The 13,892-nt window shown below is 44.4% G+C and overlaps 1 protein-coding gene across 3 annotated transcripts in view; it reads right to left on the bottom strand.

Moving 5' to 3' along the window:
- The window catches only part of slc16a3a (solute carrier family 16 member 3a), an 82,743-nt gene that overhangs the window by 66,690 nt on the left and 2,161 nt on the right, over positions 1–13,892 (bottom strand). For 2 of the 3 annotated variants that reach the window (XR_012596487.1, XM_074654991.1), the window contains exons 2-6: positions 10,096–10,199; positions 9,478–9,741; positions 4,851–4,994; positions 3,302–3,912; positions 2,555–2,735 (exon numbers count right to left, since the gene is read on the bottom strand). Coding sequence is in view for 2 of the 3 variants with exons in the window: in XM_074654991.1 (XP_074511092.1) it covers positions 2,555–2,735; positions 3,302–3,912; positions 4,851–4,994; positions 9,478–9,700 (1,159 nt within the window). In the remaining variant the exon portion in view is untranslated. Of the gene's footprint in view, positions 1–2,554; positions 2,736–3,301; positions 3,913–4,850; positions 4,995–9,477; positions 9,742–10,056; positions 10,200–13,892 lie in introns of all 3 variants that reach the window. The other variant, XM_074654992.1, reaches the window with a different exon arrangement.

Genomic DNA, 13,892 nt, shown 5'->3' with positions numbered 1-13,892 from the left:
CAGCATCGCTACCACAGCATCACTACCACGGTGTCCCACAGCATCATTACCATGGAGTCGCTACCACGGTGTCCCACAGCATTGCTACCACAGCATCGCTACCTAGCTGTCCCACAACATCGCTACCATGGCATCGCTACCGCTGCATCGCTACCGCAGCATCGCTACAGCAGCATCGCTACCACAGCATCGCTACCTAGCTGTCCCACAACATCGCTACCGCTGCATCGCTACCGCAGCATTGCTACCACAGCATCGCTACCTAGCTGTCCCACAACATCGCTACCATGGCATCGCTACCATGGCATCGCTACCACAGCATCGCTACCTAGCTGTCCCACAACATCGCTACCATGGCATCGCTACCGCTGCATCGCTACCACAGCATCGCTACCTAGCTGTCCCACAACATAGCTACCATGGCATCGCTACCGCTGCATCGCTACCGCAGCATTGCTACCACAGCATCGCTACCTAGCTGTCCCACAACATCGCTACCATGGCATCGCTACTGCTGCATCGCTACCGCTGCATCACTACCACAGCATCGCTACCTAGCTGTCCCACAACATCGCTACCATGGCATCGCTACTGCTGCATCGCTACCGCTGCATCACTACCACAGCATCGCTACCTAGCTGTCCCACAACATCACTACCATGGCATCGCTAACATGGCATCGCTACCGCTGCATCGCTACCACAGCATCACTACCACAGCATCACTACCACAGCATCGCTACCTAGCTGTCCCACAACATCGCTACCGCTGCATCGCTACCACAGCATCACTACCACAGCATCGCTACCACGGTGTCCCACAGCGTTGCTACCATTGAGTCGCTACCATGGAGTCGCTACCACGGCATCGCTACCACGTCAATTTTGAGCATTCAGTTGCACTAAAAGACACTCTAAGGAGTCGGCTGTTTCCAGTAGGCACATTTTGTTTCTGTTTTTCGCTAGCTAAAATTAACATCCAAACTAATAGTTAACATGAATAACAGAAGCACCTTGCTAACTAAACTAGCTAGCTAGCTAGCTGATAACAGTACAGTACAGTAAATGCCAAACTCAAGGCTTAAAAACGGTAGTCAATAAACCCATGGGTGATGTCACGGTGACTACGTCCACTTTTATACAGTCTATGGTTTAACCTAGCTACAGGAAATGTAACTGCCTTTGACTGAAATGAAAAATGTGGTGTCCTGGAACATGCCTCTTCATCTGTGTGTAACTGAATGTACTAGGGTGTCGATCAGAGACATTTCCACGGCTGAGAATCTCATTTTGTCAAGACCGGACCGTGACTGACAATAAATGATAACCCCTCATCTCTGAAGTATTTTGGTTTAGTTTCTGTCTGCATTTAGATGTTAACCTAACCTAACCTGCACTTTGCAGGAAAGGCCAGAGCAGACTCTAACTGCTCAGGAGACTGAGGTCTTTTAGAGTGCAGGGGGCACTCCTGAAGACCTTCTATGACACTGTGGTGGCATCAGCCATTTTTTATGGAGTGGTCTGCTGGGGCAGCAGCATCTCGGCTGCGGACAGGAAGAGACTTGACAGAGTGATTAGGAAGGCCAGCTCTGTCCTGGGATGCCTCCTCGACACAGTGGAGGTGGTGGGAGAGAGGAGGATGATGGCTAAGCTGTCATCCATCATGGGGAACGACTCCCACCCCATGCAGGACACCATCTCAGCACTGGAGAGCTCCTTCAGCGACAGGCTGCTCCACAAAAAGTGTGTGAAGGAGCGCTATCGCAGGTCCTTCCTTCCTGCAGCTGTCAGACTCCACAACCAGCACTGCTCCTAGTAGACCACAACCAGCACTGCTCCTAGTAGACCACTTACACACCAAAAACTGACAAGAACTGCACTATACTGTATTATGACATTATATTATGTGCAATATCAATACTACTCAGGTGTACTTCATACTGTGCAATAATTTCAGGTGGAATTTAATTTCATTCTCACTGTGCAATATAATTTTTCCAAATTTTTTTAATAGTATGTTTTTTGTCAAAACTGTATATACTGCTCCTATTTTTATACTTTCTTCTATCTAAATGGTTCATATTTTGTTTCACTTTGTTTAGCTCTTTTTTTACTGTGTTAGCTGATGCTTCTTGTTTTTTGCTCTATCCTCTTTGCTGCTGTACATTACAAATTTCCCCACTGCGGGACTAATAAAGGAATATCTTATCTTATGAACTGAAGCCAACGGCGAGCTGTGAGCAGTATAAGTGCACAGTTGGAGACCGGCTCCCACCACCCAGTCGAGGGAGGTGACACCTTGGGAGCTCACCAGGTTTCAGGTAGGCCCAAACCATTTCTTTGGTGTTGGCAATGGATGGCACTGAGTATATATTGTGGCCTGTTAGTAGATGGAATAGCCATACGGGTAAGTGTTAATTAATTCCTCTAGATGTAACAACAAATCATTTCTCCGGTACTACCTGGAGCCGCAACAAGAAAGGCTCAATAGCATTACTACTGTCAGCAAAAACCTTTAAAATCAATGAGGTACTTTAGTCTTTGTGCTGACTGACCTGCACCAGGTGGCCCCACCAGCACAGCAATGGCCTCCATGAGCAGGACCAGGCCAATGGCACTGGGGAACTTCTCGGTACCAACTATTGCCATGAGAACCTCAAACTGCAGAGCACCCACCATGCCGTAGGAGATGCCGAAGAAGATGCAGAAGACCACCAGCGATGTATAGTCGTTGGCCTGGGAACAAATATGAAATGCATTGTGAAGGAAGAGCAAAAGGCTGTTCTTGTACACTCTTCATAGCTATTCCTACGAAAAGTAATACACTGTAATTCGTATATCCCACAAAGTTAATTTGTATGGAATCCACGTAATCGTGAAGCAGGAAGTATATATGCGACAAGCGCCGTGTAGGGAGGAGGTCGGGGTGCAAGGGTGGGTCAACAAACACCAGACTTTTGCCAGGAGACCGGTGTTGGTGTCCCGCGTGAAACCAGAAGACAACGTTGACCTATTTGCAACGTAACTTCTGTACTAAAGCAACAGTTATTTTAACCCAAACCCTGATCTTTTCCTAAACCTAACAAAGTCATCTTGTTGCCTAACCTTAGCCAAGTTGTTTCCTGTGAAGACGGAAGTTTATTTTGAAAAGACTGTACGCATGTAACGAGCGTAAATTGACACATGTTGCTGGACATTCATATAAAAACACAAGAAAAATGAGGAATAACTTTTTGTAAGATATAGGAACCGCTGTATGCGGACACGTTGTTCCAGTTCATAAGGAGAAATCATTCACCTACCTGTGATCCGACCAGGTCAGTGGTTCCATTGAAGATCATTGCAAAGCTGAAGAGGTAGACGCAACGAGGCCGCACCCATTTCAGTCCGGCAATCACACCACATGTAGGGCGTGCAAACATGTCAATGAAGCCCAGGATAGTGAGCAGCAGAGCCGATTTGGTGTCCTCATTCCCCAGCTCCTTAGCATAGCTCACGACAAACACTGGAGGCACAAACAGCCCCAGCACCATGATGGACGCCGCCACCGTGTAGATGAGAAAGCCACAGTCTCTGAACACAGAGAAGTCTAGCAGTTTGGCTTTGGGCTTATTCTTCTTCTCTGGTCCTTCTTCGTTGTCCTGTTCCGGGTCCTTAGACTTGAGCGTCTTGGGGGCAACCAGAGGCTTCATTAGAGCCCCGCACACACAACAGTTGAGTAGAATGCCACCCAAGATGAGGAAGCCCCCCCTCCACCCGTACTGGTACTGGAGGACCTGGCCCAGTGGCGACAGGCAGCACAGGGCCACAGGGCTTCCTGCTGCTGATAGCCCATTGGCCAGAGGACGCTTCTCACTGAAGTAGCGGTTGAGCATAATGAGAGATGGTTGGAAGTTAAGGGCTAACCCCAAACCTGCAGCAAAGGAAAGACAGCTTCTTATATTCTTTGACTTTCTTTATTCAAAAAATTTAACCATCTATCCCCACCAGATTTATTGTTTTGGTACAAACAGGGAATCGTACAACCCGGTCTCACTCCCAGCTCATCAAATACCGCAGATTGAGCAGCGCCCCTTGGCATCAGAACCGCACAGAGGCACCCTTTAACCCCTTTAGAACCGGGTTTTCAATTAAAGTAAATCCACCCATGGCGTTTCTGACGGTCAGAGCAAGTGACGTAGTATTAATAGCATCAGAGTCAGCTCAGGGTGTGTGGGACAAACAAACACAAGACTTTCAATCAGGAGACCGCTGTTCGGTGTGTAACTAAGTAACGTTGATTTATTTTGTCATGTCAGTTGTTAATAACGTGACTCGTCGGTATCTTCGGTATCATCAGTCCCGTGAGTCTCTAGTCAGTGAAGTTAATGTCAACCACGACTATTTCCTAACCCTACCTGAGTGGTTGTGTTGCCTAAACCTAACTTCCTGTGAAAACAGAAGTTTATTTTGAAAGGACACTATGCATGTAACGAATGTATATTGACACGCCGTCCCTATTTCGTCTAAAAGTAACGTTAGAGGAGTACCCCATGTGTCGGTCTCCGATGCCGAGGGACACTGACCAAGCGGCGGATGCGTTGGGAATGAGAATGTATTGATTTGTAAGTTCAAGAGGTCGGTCTGCCTCTAATGGGTTTATATACACCCGTGTGATATGCGTTGATATTTTATTTTGAAAGGGTCACTACACCCTCAAATTCTCCTGAGAGGCTTTAAAAAAATAGATTTCTCACATACTAAAACACTATATGCTAATGTCAGCATGTAAGGACTGATGTGAGGCCGAGGTAGGTGTAGGTGTGTTAGAAGTCAGATGTTACAGTCCAAACTTTCAGCAGACAGTCAGACCTGTAATGACCCCGGTAGAGAGGTAGATGTGGATGATGCTGGTGGAGAAAGAGGCCAGGATCATTCCCAGAGAGGCGAAGAGGCCGCCTACCATCATCACTGGACGACAGCCAAAGCGGTTCACCAGCACACTGCACAGAGGACCTGGATAAAAAGATAACTTCTATTAGTTGAGAGATACAGCAGGTAAATAAGACTGCTGGGGAAGTTGATATTGATCTTTTCATCTGACTCTGGGTAAACACGCATATTTCCCAAAAGAATTCAGACTGTTATGTTGAAATTTCCTTGAGAATACGGTGAGAATAAGAGGGAACTCAATGTGCAAGTCAGAGGACAGTCCATGCAAGGACAAAACTTACATTTAACTTCCAAGATATTTCCACTTTTTCAGAGCTACCGACTATTTACTTGCCGAGAGTTAGATGAAAAGATCTATGCCACTGTCAGGTCTGTATGGTAAATATGTAGTATTACCAAAAATTTTTAACTATTCCTTTGATATTATTATTGAGTATTAGCTTTGTCTGTATTTTGATTTGCTGTTTAAGTAGTCATCATGCTTGTTAAAATAGTTGAAAGTGAATTAAAATAGTCAGTGGAGAGTCCTCAGAAGTATAGTGAGACCATGAAGACCAGACCATGAACTAAGCAATGGACTATAGATTGTGGTAGTGTTGTGTTGGATTTCATAATATTGTAAGATGTTCAAACTCAGTCTAAACAAAAATTGGAAATAAGGTTTACAAAGGGAGTGTTTATCATTACGCCAGGAGATCATGTTTTCAGTCGTGTGTATGTTTGTCTGTCTGTCTGTCCACAGCTAATCTCCCATTACGTTGGACCCATCAGCCTAATGTTTTCTGTGCTCATTTATAACTGTATGCTCAAGGACCTCTGGTGGTTGTGGTGATTCACACCTTTTGAAAACATATTTTATTGACTGACTAGGAAAGACAATTACATATATAAATGTATGTATGTAAATATGAATGTATTTAAGTATGTATAACTATTGCTTAGCAAATGACAAAGTGAACCTCTGACCACAACGGAGCGCATCTTCTCATGTTGGTTGGAGCAGAGCTAGCAGTCAGTGGGCAGCAGAGTCCTGCGATGTGTTTGGCTAACGGAGCTAACAGCTAATGGAGCTAATACAGCTAACACAGCTAACAGCGAACAGAGGGTAGAACGTAACTCGTGAGTTGGGAAACTCTCAAGAGATGGTTAAGGTTAGATATTGACCTTGAATAAGGTTAGGCATTGACCTTGAATAGTTAAGGTTAGGCATTGACCTTGACTAGTTAAGGTTAGGCATTGCCCTTGAATAGTTAAGGTTAGGCATTGACCTTGAATAGTTAAGGTTAGGCATTGACATCGAATACTTAAAGGTTAGACATTCACCTTGAATAGTTAAGGTTAGGCATTGACATTGAATAGTTAAGGTTAGGCATTGACCTTGAATAGTTAAGGTTAGACATTGACCTTGAATAGTTAAGGTTAGGCATTGACCTTGAATAGTTAAGGTTAGACATTGACCTTGAATAGTTAAGGTAAGGCATTGACCTTGAATAGTTAAGGTTAGACATTGACCTTGAATAGTTAAAGGGACTGTTTGTAAGAATTAGAATTGCTTGTTAACAGCGACACCTGTGGCCGTTAAGTCAACAAAAGTCAGCGTCCTGTTGCTCGCGCTCGCCCGTGTGCACGGGCTACTTGAATGTGAGCGAGCATCCGTCGAAACAGTGAGGCGACACACGTCAGCTAAAAGCACAATATCACTCTATATTTCAGCTGCTTGGCAGTAATGTTAGCTGATCAGACGAAGGTCTCTCCATGAATCAATGCTGATCCTAATGTTGGCTTTTCCTGCCTCAGCCTCCCGACCGCGGCCGGAGGGAACAGGGGAGACACCAGAGTTTTGGTCGGAGACGATAACGTTTCTCTCTGCGGAGCCCCGTCACTTCACAAGACGCGGGAAACCTCTGTTGGTCTGGAGGAGCTGCAGCATTTATTTCTGCACAAACGTCCACTGAACATTCACTAGATATTCTCAGAGCTAAACTAACTCTTCTGCAGTGTGGAGTGTGCGCACATGCACGTGAGGTGGAGCGAGCTGAGTGAAGGCAAGCAGGCAGAGGAGCAGAGTACAGCAGAGACTCTGGCCCTGGTCTCCCCTGCGTCCTCCAACTGCGGCCAACACTGTTTTGCAAGACGGGCTTCACTAGATACAACTTTGTGGTTTTGGTGCTTCCGTGTAGTTTGTGTTGGAGTCTTGTCTGAACAGCGTAGACACACGACTCATGAGCGCATATGCGAGCACGCATGGGACACCGACCCGGCTGATTTATACGTGTAAGAAGTTACAAACAGTCCCTTTAAGGTCAGGCATTGACCTTGAAAAGTTAAGGTTAGACATTGACCTTGAATAGTTAAGGTTAGGCATTGACATTGAATAGTTAAGGTCAGACATTGACCTTGAATAAGGTTAGGCATTGAGCTGGAATAGTTAAGGTTATGATAGGTCATCAGGCATTCGGGAGTCTCACAAAAGTCTTTGCAAGTTTTTGCTAGATTTGGTAATTTGCGGGTCACCATCTAGACACGACCCTACCAGATCTAAACACACAGCGGGACACAGAGGAGGTGTTAAACAGTCAACATGAAGCGTTACACAGTGAACAGTAGAGCTGCACAGAGCCGCTGCAGACAGCTGCAGAGATTCAAATGAGAACATATCTGTTGCGTGAGACGTGAAAAAACACATCTGAAACGGTTGTGGTCTCGACGGGGGGGCAGTTGTGGTTTGCATTCAGACATTACAGCAGTGGTCGCTGCAGACACACCTGGTAGAGAGCTGCTCTCTACTGACTGAACTGTTCTAGCTGCAGGGCTGCATTCCATAGTTCCTGTTTGTGGTGTGTGCATTGTGCTGTATGCAGATTTGGCGCCAGAGTATTAGGGGCGGACGGGCAATCAGCTTTGACAGGGGGCATCTTTTTTCACCTCATATAGCCTTTATTAAGTGTATATTTAACATTATCATGTTTCATGAAAGTAATAAACTGACAGAGAGGTGTATACATACTGTCACTTGTGCGCACAGGCTCGCACGCACGCATACACATGCTGTTATGTCCACAAAATGAGGTTATAAACTAACACCGTGTCCTAACTGGATGAGAGCGTCCGACTATCGTGCCACATCACGCATCGGACGCTCTCTGTCCACACTGAATACGTTTAAAATGCACTTCTGTTATGTCATGTAAACAAACCACGTACATATCAGCTGTGAGCTCCAGATCAGACCGCAGCTGGAGACGGAACCACTTCATAGATGGGTTAGTAGTACTTGTTATCTTCCTACGTTTGTAGCCTACTTTTTTATTAGAAAACACACGTTTTATATTGTGATATTTACTGATAATAACATACGATATAGCCAACAGCAGGTAGGTTGTTATCTAGTGATCTTCTCCAGCCAGCTGCCACCTTATTATGGTTTCTGTAGTGAATTGAGGAGGTACTGTAGGCTACAGATAACTCCTCAGGCACGCCGTGCGTCTTGCTCGTGCCAGGTTCAAAATGCGCTCACAGACAGGTGCCGAGATCCAGTAAACAGGGAGTTAAACAACACATTAATCTAGCAGTCTGACTGATTTCTTCATAATTACAATTTAAGTTAATAAAGATATTAAATGTGGATGTTTCGCTCACCAGTTGTTATCCCTGCTCAGCCTGCTGTATAACGTAACATTAGTTCGTTGTTTTATTCCACAATACTGAACAAAATAATCCAAACAGTAGAAGAAGTAAGATGTAAGAGGAGCACAGGATGCTTTTTACTCTCTTGGTCCTTCAATGCATCAGATTTGTAGGCCTACTTTCTCTCAGTTTTTTTCTGTTGAGCTAGATTTAAAAAAAAAAAACACATGACAAATGGAGCGACACTGGATTGTAGTGACAGCTCATATTTCACAGAGTTTCCATAGTTGTCTCTTTGTGCTGTGTGTTCGTGTTTTATTTGAACCATTAGTGAGGTGGCTGTTATATTTTTTGACAGGTAGCTCGTAATAAAGTTTCACTAGTGAACGCTATGCATATAACTGTGAGCGTCAATGTTTGTGCTAAAAGTGTCAATAATCAAGTTAATATCTTCAGTTACATACAGGACAACTGACCCGGTTTTCCTGGCTCATTTTATCTAAACTAATCAGCCGTTCCTCTCAATGTGAGTGACAGGAAAAAATAGGAACAGGGTGTCCGACACAAGTTCAGATAAGACGTCGCGCCGAGCTGTGCAGCGCCGTGTTGCTCGCGGCCAGTTAGGACACTCCAATAGACAACAATGTAATCAAGCCCAAGTACATGTCCTAGTTGTTTCCGAAATGCAAAACTATCTGTTTTGTGCTTTATTTTGCATTACAGTGTTAAGTCCTTCCATTACCAAACTGTATGACTTCATTTTACTTATAGACTAGCTGTTATTCCAGTTTAGTTTTTTTATCAGGAGAGAATTCAGCTGAGGGGGCACAGTGACCTTTTTGGACGGGCCTGGACCCCCAAGGCCCGCCCCTAACGCCGGCGCTGGCTGTATGTGCTGTAGCAGCCAGCAGCAGCCTACCTGTGCCGTAGAGCATGGCCAGCAGTATGGAGGAGATCCAGGCAGTGTCACTGTATCCAACCCCAAACTCCCTGATCAGCTCTTTGAAGAAGACACTGACCGCTTTAGGGAAAGCGTAGGAGAAACCTGTGATGACAAAGCAGCCGGCCAGCACCACCCAGCCCCAACCGCCATCTGGAGCTTTCACCCCCTCTGCACCCACGTCAACCGCCACGCCTCCCATGATGCTCTTGGGCTGTGTTTTAATGGAAGCAGACTGAGAAGCTAGAAGAAAAATGAGAATGACAACATGCAGTTGGACAGAGTTTCTCTTTAGGTGCATCTGATTCAGTTCTGCACCGTGAATACTGGCCATCAGCAATTAGACTGCTCCAAGACGGAACATTTTTAGCCAAAGTGGACATGTGTAGCATTTACCATTACTATTTACCATCTTTTAAATAAACTGTGATACGGTTATATTAACTGGAATTGCCAGACACTCTTAAAGTGTTAGCTCCACTGTTTGGTGCCCTTAAAGCTCCAGATGTATTGATTATACAGTTCCTGAAAGCACGGTTGAGCACAGATGTACTTTACTTTAGAAGTGATTGCTAACAGTGGGTCAGAGAGGCTCACACAGGTTTCGACGTTCTCCCGTCACAAGTCTTCACGGTCAAACATGATGTGTATCAGCATTGACTGGCGGCGCAGGAGATGATTCGACCAACACCCAACAGGAACTAAAAGAAAGAACCACAAAGCAAAGCAGTTTATATTTCTGCCTCCTAAACATCAGAACAGCAGGGTGTCTCTTTATTTCAGATATAAAGAACTGTTTCAGTGCTAAATTATGAATCCTGCTATAGCAAAAGCATTACCCGCCCTACTCTGCCTCTGATTGACTAGTACTCATGCCTATGTTGGTTGGATATGTTAGATTTAGGCATAAGGAGTGAGATTGGTTAGGGTTAGGGTAAGAATATCAGGTTAAGCCAATCAGAGGCAGAACAGGGCGGCTCATGCCTTCGCTATAGTACGATCTGTAATATGTTATGATAATCACATGCAGTATAAATGTGTTGTTGTCTCCTATTCTAAAATGGTATATCTGAATATTTCTGAATACTGGGGTCCCTAAACAGTCTTGAATTCCATAAATTGGGTCTCACTGTAAAGCTGAGACTCTGGTGGATCCAATGAGCCCAACTGTACTCATGTTTGATGATGTTAGTCCCCATAAGAGACATTTCATTGACCTCACTGTATAAAATGACCTGTGGTGACCTCTAGGATAATCACAGTCTCATGAAACTTTACAGCCACAAACTAGAGACCTAGAGCATTCAGAGGATGGATGGATCAGACTAGAGACCTAGAGCATTCAGAGGATGGATGGATCAAACTAGAGACCTAGAGCATTCAGAGGATGGATGGCTTTCCCTATTAGATTGACAATAAGGGGCTTTTTCTATGGTGTTCCTCAAGGTCTTGGTGTCTTAATGTGGTATTGGAGGGATTATTGAGCAAATTGATCAATTCTCCAGTGGTAAAAAAATTGTTAAATTTAGCACCAAATCTGTGGAACAAATGGTATCAACTCAAAAACTGCTGCAACAACTTCTGAGACATAATAGAGCATGGGGATGGTCATCATATACTTCTATCATAATGTTCTATACCCTTATACACTATTTCAATTTATTTTAATTCATTCATTATTTTTATATCTGATTAATAACCAGAACAACTTGACCCACAGTGCTGAGCTGCAACTCAGATGAATCTACAGGTTCCAGCTTTCAGATGATGTACACCACTTCTATGCTGTTGACTATTTAGTTAGGGCACTGACACTGAACATACAGACGCGGACAAAATTGTTGGTACCCTTCCGTTAAAGAAAGAATAACCCACAATGGTCACTGAAATAACTTGAAACTGACAAAAGTAATAATAAATAAAAATGTACTGAAAATTAACTAATGAAAATCAGACATTGCTTTTGAATTTTGGTTCAACAGAATCATTTTAAAAAACAAACTAATGAAACTGGCCTGGACAAAAATGATGGTACCCCTAGAAAAGATGTAAAATAATTTGACCATAGGGACATATTAAACTAAGGTGTGTCCTGTAATTAGCATCACAGGTGTCTTCAAACTTGTAATCAGTCAGTCTGCCTATTTAAAGGGTGAAAAGTAGTCACTGTGCTGTTTGGTATCATGGTGTGTACCACACTGAACATGGACCACAGAAAGCTAAGGAGAGAGTTGTCTCAGGAGATTAGAAAGAACATTATAGACCTTCATGTTAAAGGTAAAGGCTATAAGACCATCTCCAAGCAGCTTGATGTTCCTGTGACTACAGTTGCACATATTATTCAGAAGTTTTACGGTCCACGGGACTGTAGCCAACCTACCTGGACGTGGCCGCAGGAGGAAAATTGATGACAAATTGAAGAGACGGATAATACGAATGGTAACCAAAGAGCCCAGAACAACTTCCAAAGAGATTAGAGGTGAACTCCAAGGTCAAGGTACATCAGTGTCAGATCGCACCATCCGTCACTGTTTGAGCCAAAGTGGACTTAATGGAAGACGACCAAGGAGGACACCAAATCATAAAAAAGCGAGACTGGAATTTTCCAAAATGCATATTGACAAGCCACAAAGCTTCTGGGAGAATGTCCTTTGGACAGATGAGACAAAACTGGAGCTTTTTGGCAAGTCACATCAGCTCTATGTTCACAGTCGCAAAAATGAAGCATCCAAAGAAAAGAACACTGTACCTAATGTGAAACATGGAGGAGGCTCGGTTATGTTATGGGACTGCTTTGCTGCATCTGGCACAGGGTGTCTTGAATCTGTGCAGGGTGCAATGAAATCTCAAGACTATCAAGGCATTCTGGAGCGAAATGTGCTGCCCAGTGTCAGAAAGCTTGGTCTCAGTCGCAGGTCATGGGTCCTCCAACAGGATAATGACCCAAAACACAGCTAAAAACACCCAAGAATGGCTAAGAACAAAACATTGGACTATTCTGAAGTGGCCTTCTATGAGCCCTGATCTAAATCCTATTGAACATCTGTGGAAGGAGCTGAAACATGCAGTCTGGAGAAGGCACCCTTCAAACCTGAGACAGCTGGAGCAGTTTGATCACGAGGAGTGGGCCAAAATACCTGTCGACAGGTGCAGAAGTCTCATTGAGAGTTACAGAAATCACTCGATTGAAGTGATTGCCTCGAAAGGTTGTGCAACAAACCATCATTTTTGTCCAGGCCAGTTTCATTAGTTTGTTTTTTAAAATGATTCTGTTGAACCACAATTCAAAAGCAATGTCTGATTTTCATTAGTTAATTTTCAGTACATTTTTATTTATTATTACTTTTGTCAGTTTCAAGTTATTTCAGTGACCATTGTGGGTTTTTCTTTCTTTAACGGAAGGGTACCAACAATTTTGTCCACGTCTGTATGAGGCAACCGAGGAGTTTTTAAGGCTAAAGAGTAGAACGTCCTGGACTGCAGCGAAGTGTGACAGACACCGGACCTCAGCTGATGATGTGTTTTACTGCTGAGGACCAGACCCCCCCCCCCCCCCCCCCCCCCTCCCCCCCCTCAGTAGCAGCTGATGCTGTGGCTCACACACTTCAGGCCATCATGGACCGCAAAGGATTCGGAATATCAAATATTTATTTAAGCTCACTCTACTTTAAATAAGCAGACTACATGTGTGTATAGGAAGAGCTCCAGTTACTACACTGTTGATGTGACAGCAAACAGCCTTAAAGTAAAGCTGAAAGTCAGTCATTGTTTCTATATAGAGTTCTGAACTGCAAACCTAATCATCCAAACAATTAACTCACTAAAAACTATTAACAGCTTTAGTCATGGACTTGGTCCCATCTACAGATCTGATGTGAACTCTCTGTCCCTGCTGTCTGTAGGAATATTTTCCCTCATGGCCTCCAGTATTATATATCCGGTACAAGCCAGCAGTGACCCGTATAGTGAGTGTGAGTTACTGTTCCATCGTAATGGGCCAGCACCGCATGATTAATAGTTCTTCTGCGTTTCTGGAGCCAGACAGGGCTTTTACCACCACAACCACCATTTAACCCCTCGGCCAGGAACACCTCAACACGCATGCATGTACTGTATAATACATGTAAATATGTGTATATGAGTCCAATCATGCAAAGGATGGTGGTCAGGATGTTTTTCTAGTACATTTGTCTCTTTCTGTAGTTCTACAGCCTCTCAGCTGCTGTCTGGACAGAGAGGAGCAGGCTGGAGGCTCCATCTGCTGATTTACAGCCTGTTGAAGAGCTGAAGGAACGGGTTGGGCTGGGCTACAATCCAGTGTCTCTGGGTAACACCATCATCAAGGCTCACACTGACGGGAATGTGACCTGACCCGTCAGTCCCCCCAGAGGCAA

This window comes from Sebastes fasciatus, chromosome 13, assembly GCF_043250625.1.
Source record: "Sebastes fasciatus isolate fSebFas1 chromosome 13, fSebFas1.pri, whole genome shotgun sequence".
In the NCBI taxonomy this organism is placed as follows: domain Eukaryota; kingdom Metazoa; phylum Chordata; class Actinopteri; order Perciformes; family Sebastidae; genus Sebastes; species Sebastes fasciatus.
Note: the sequence above shows the minus strand (reverse complement) of the source record. Positions and strands in the feature narration are given on the sequence as shown.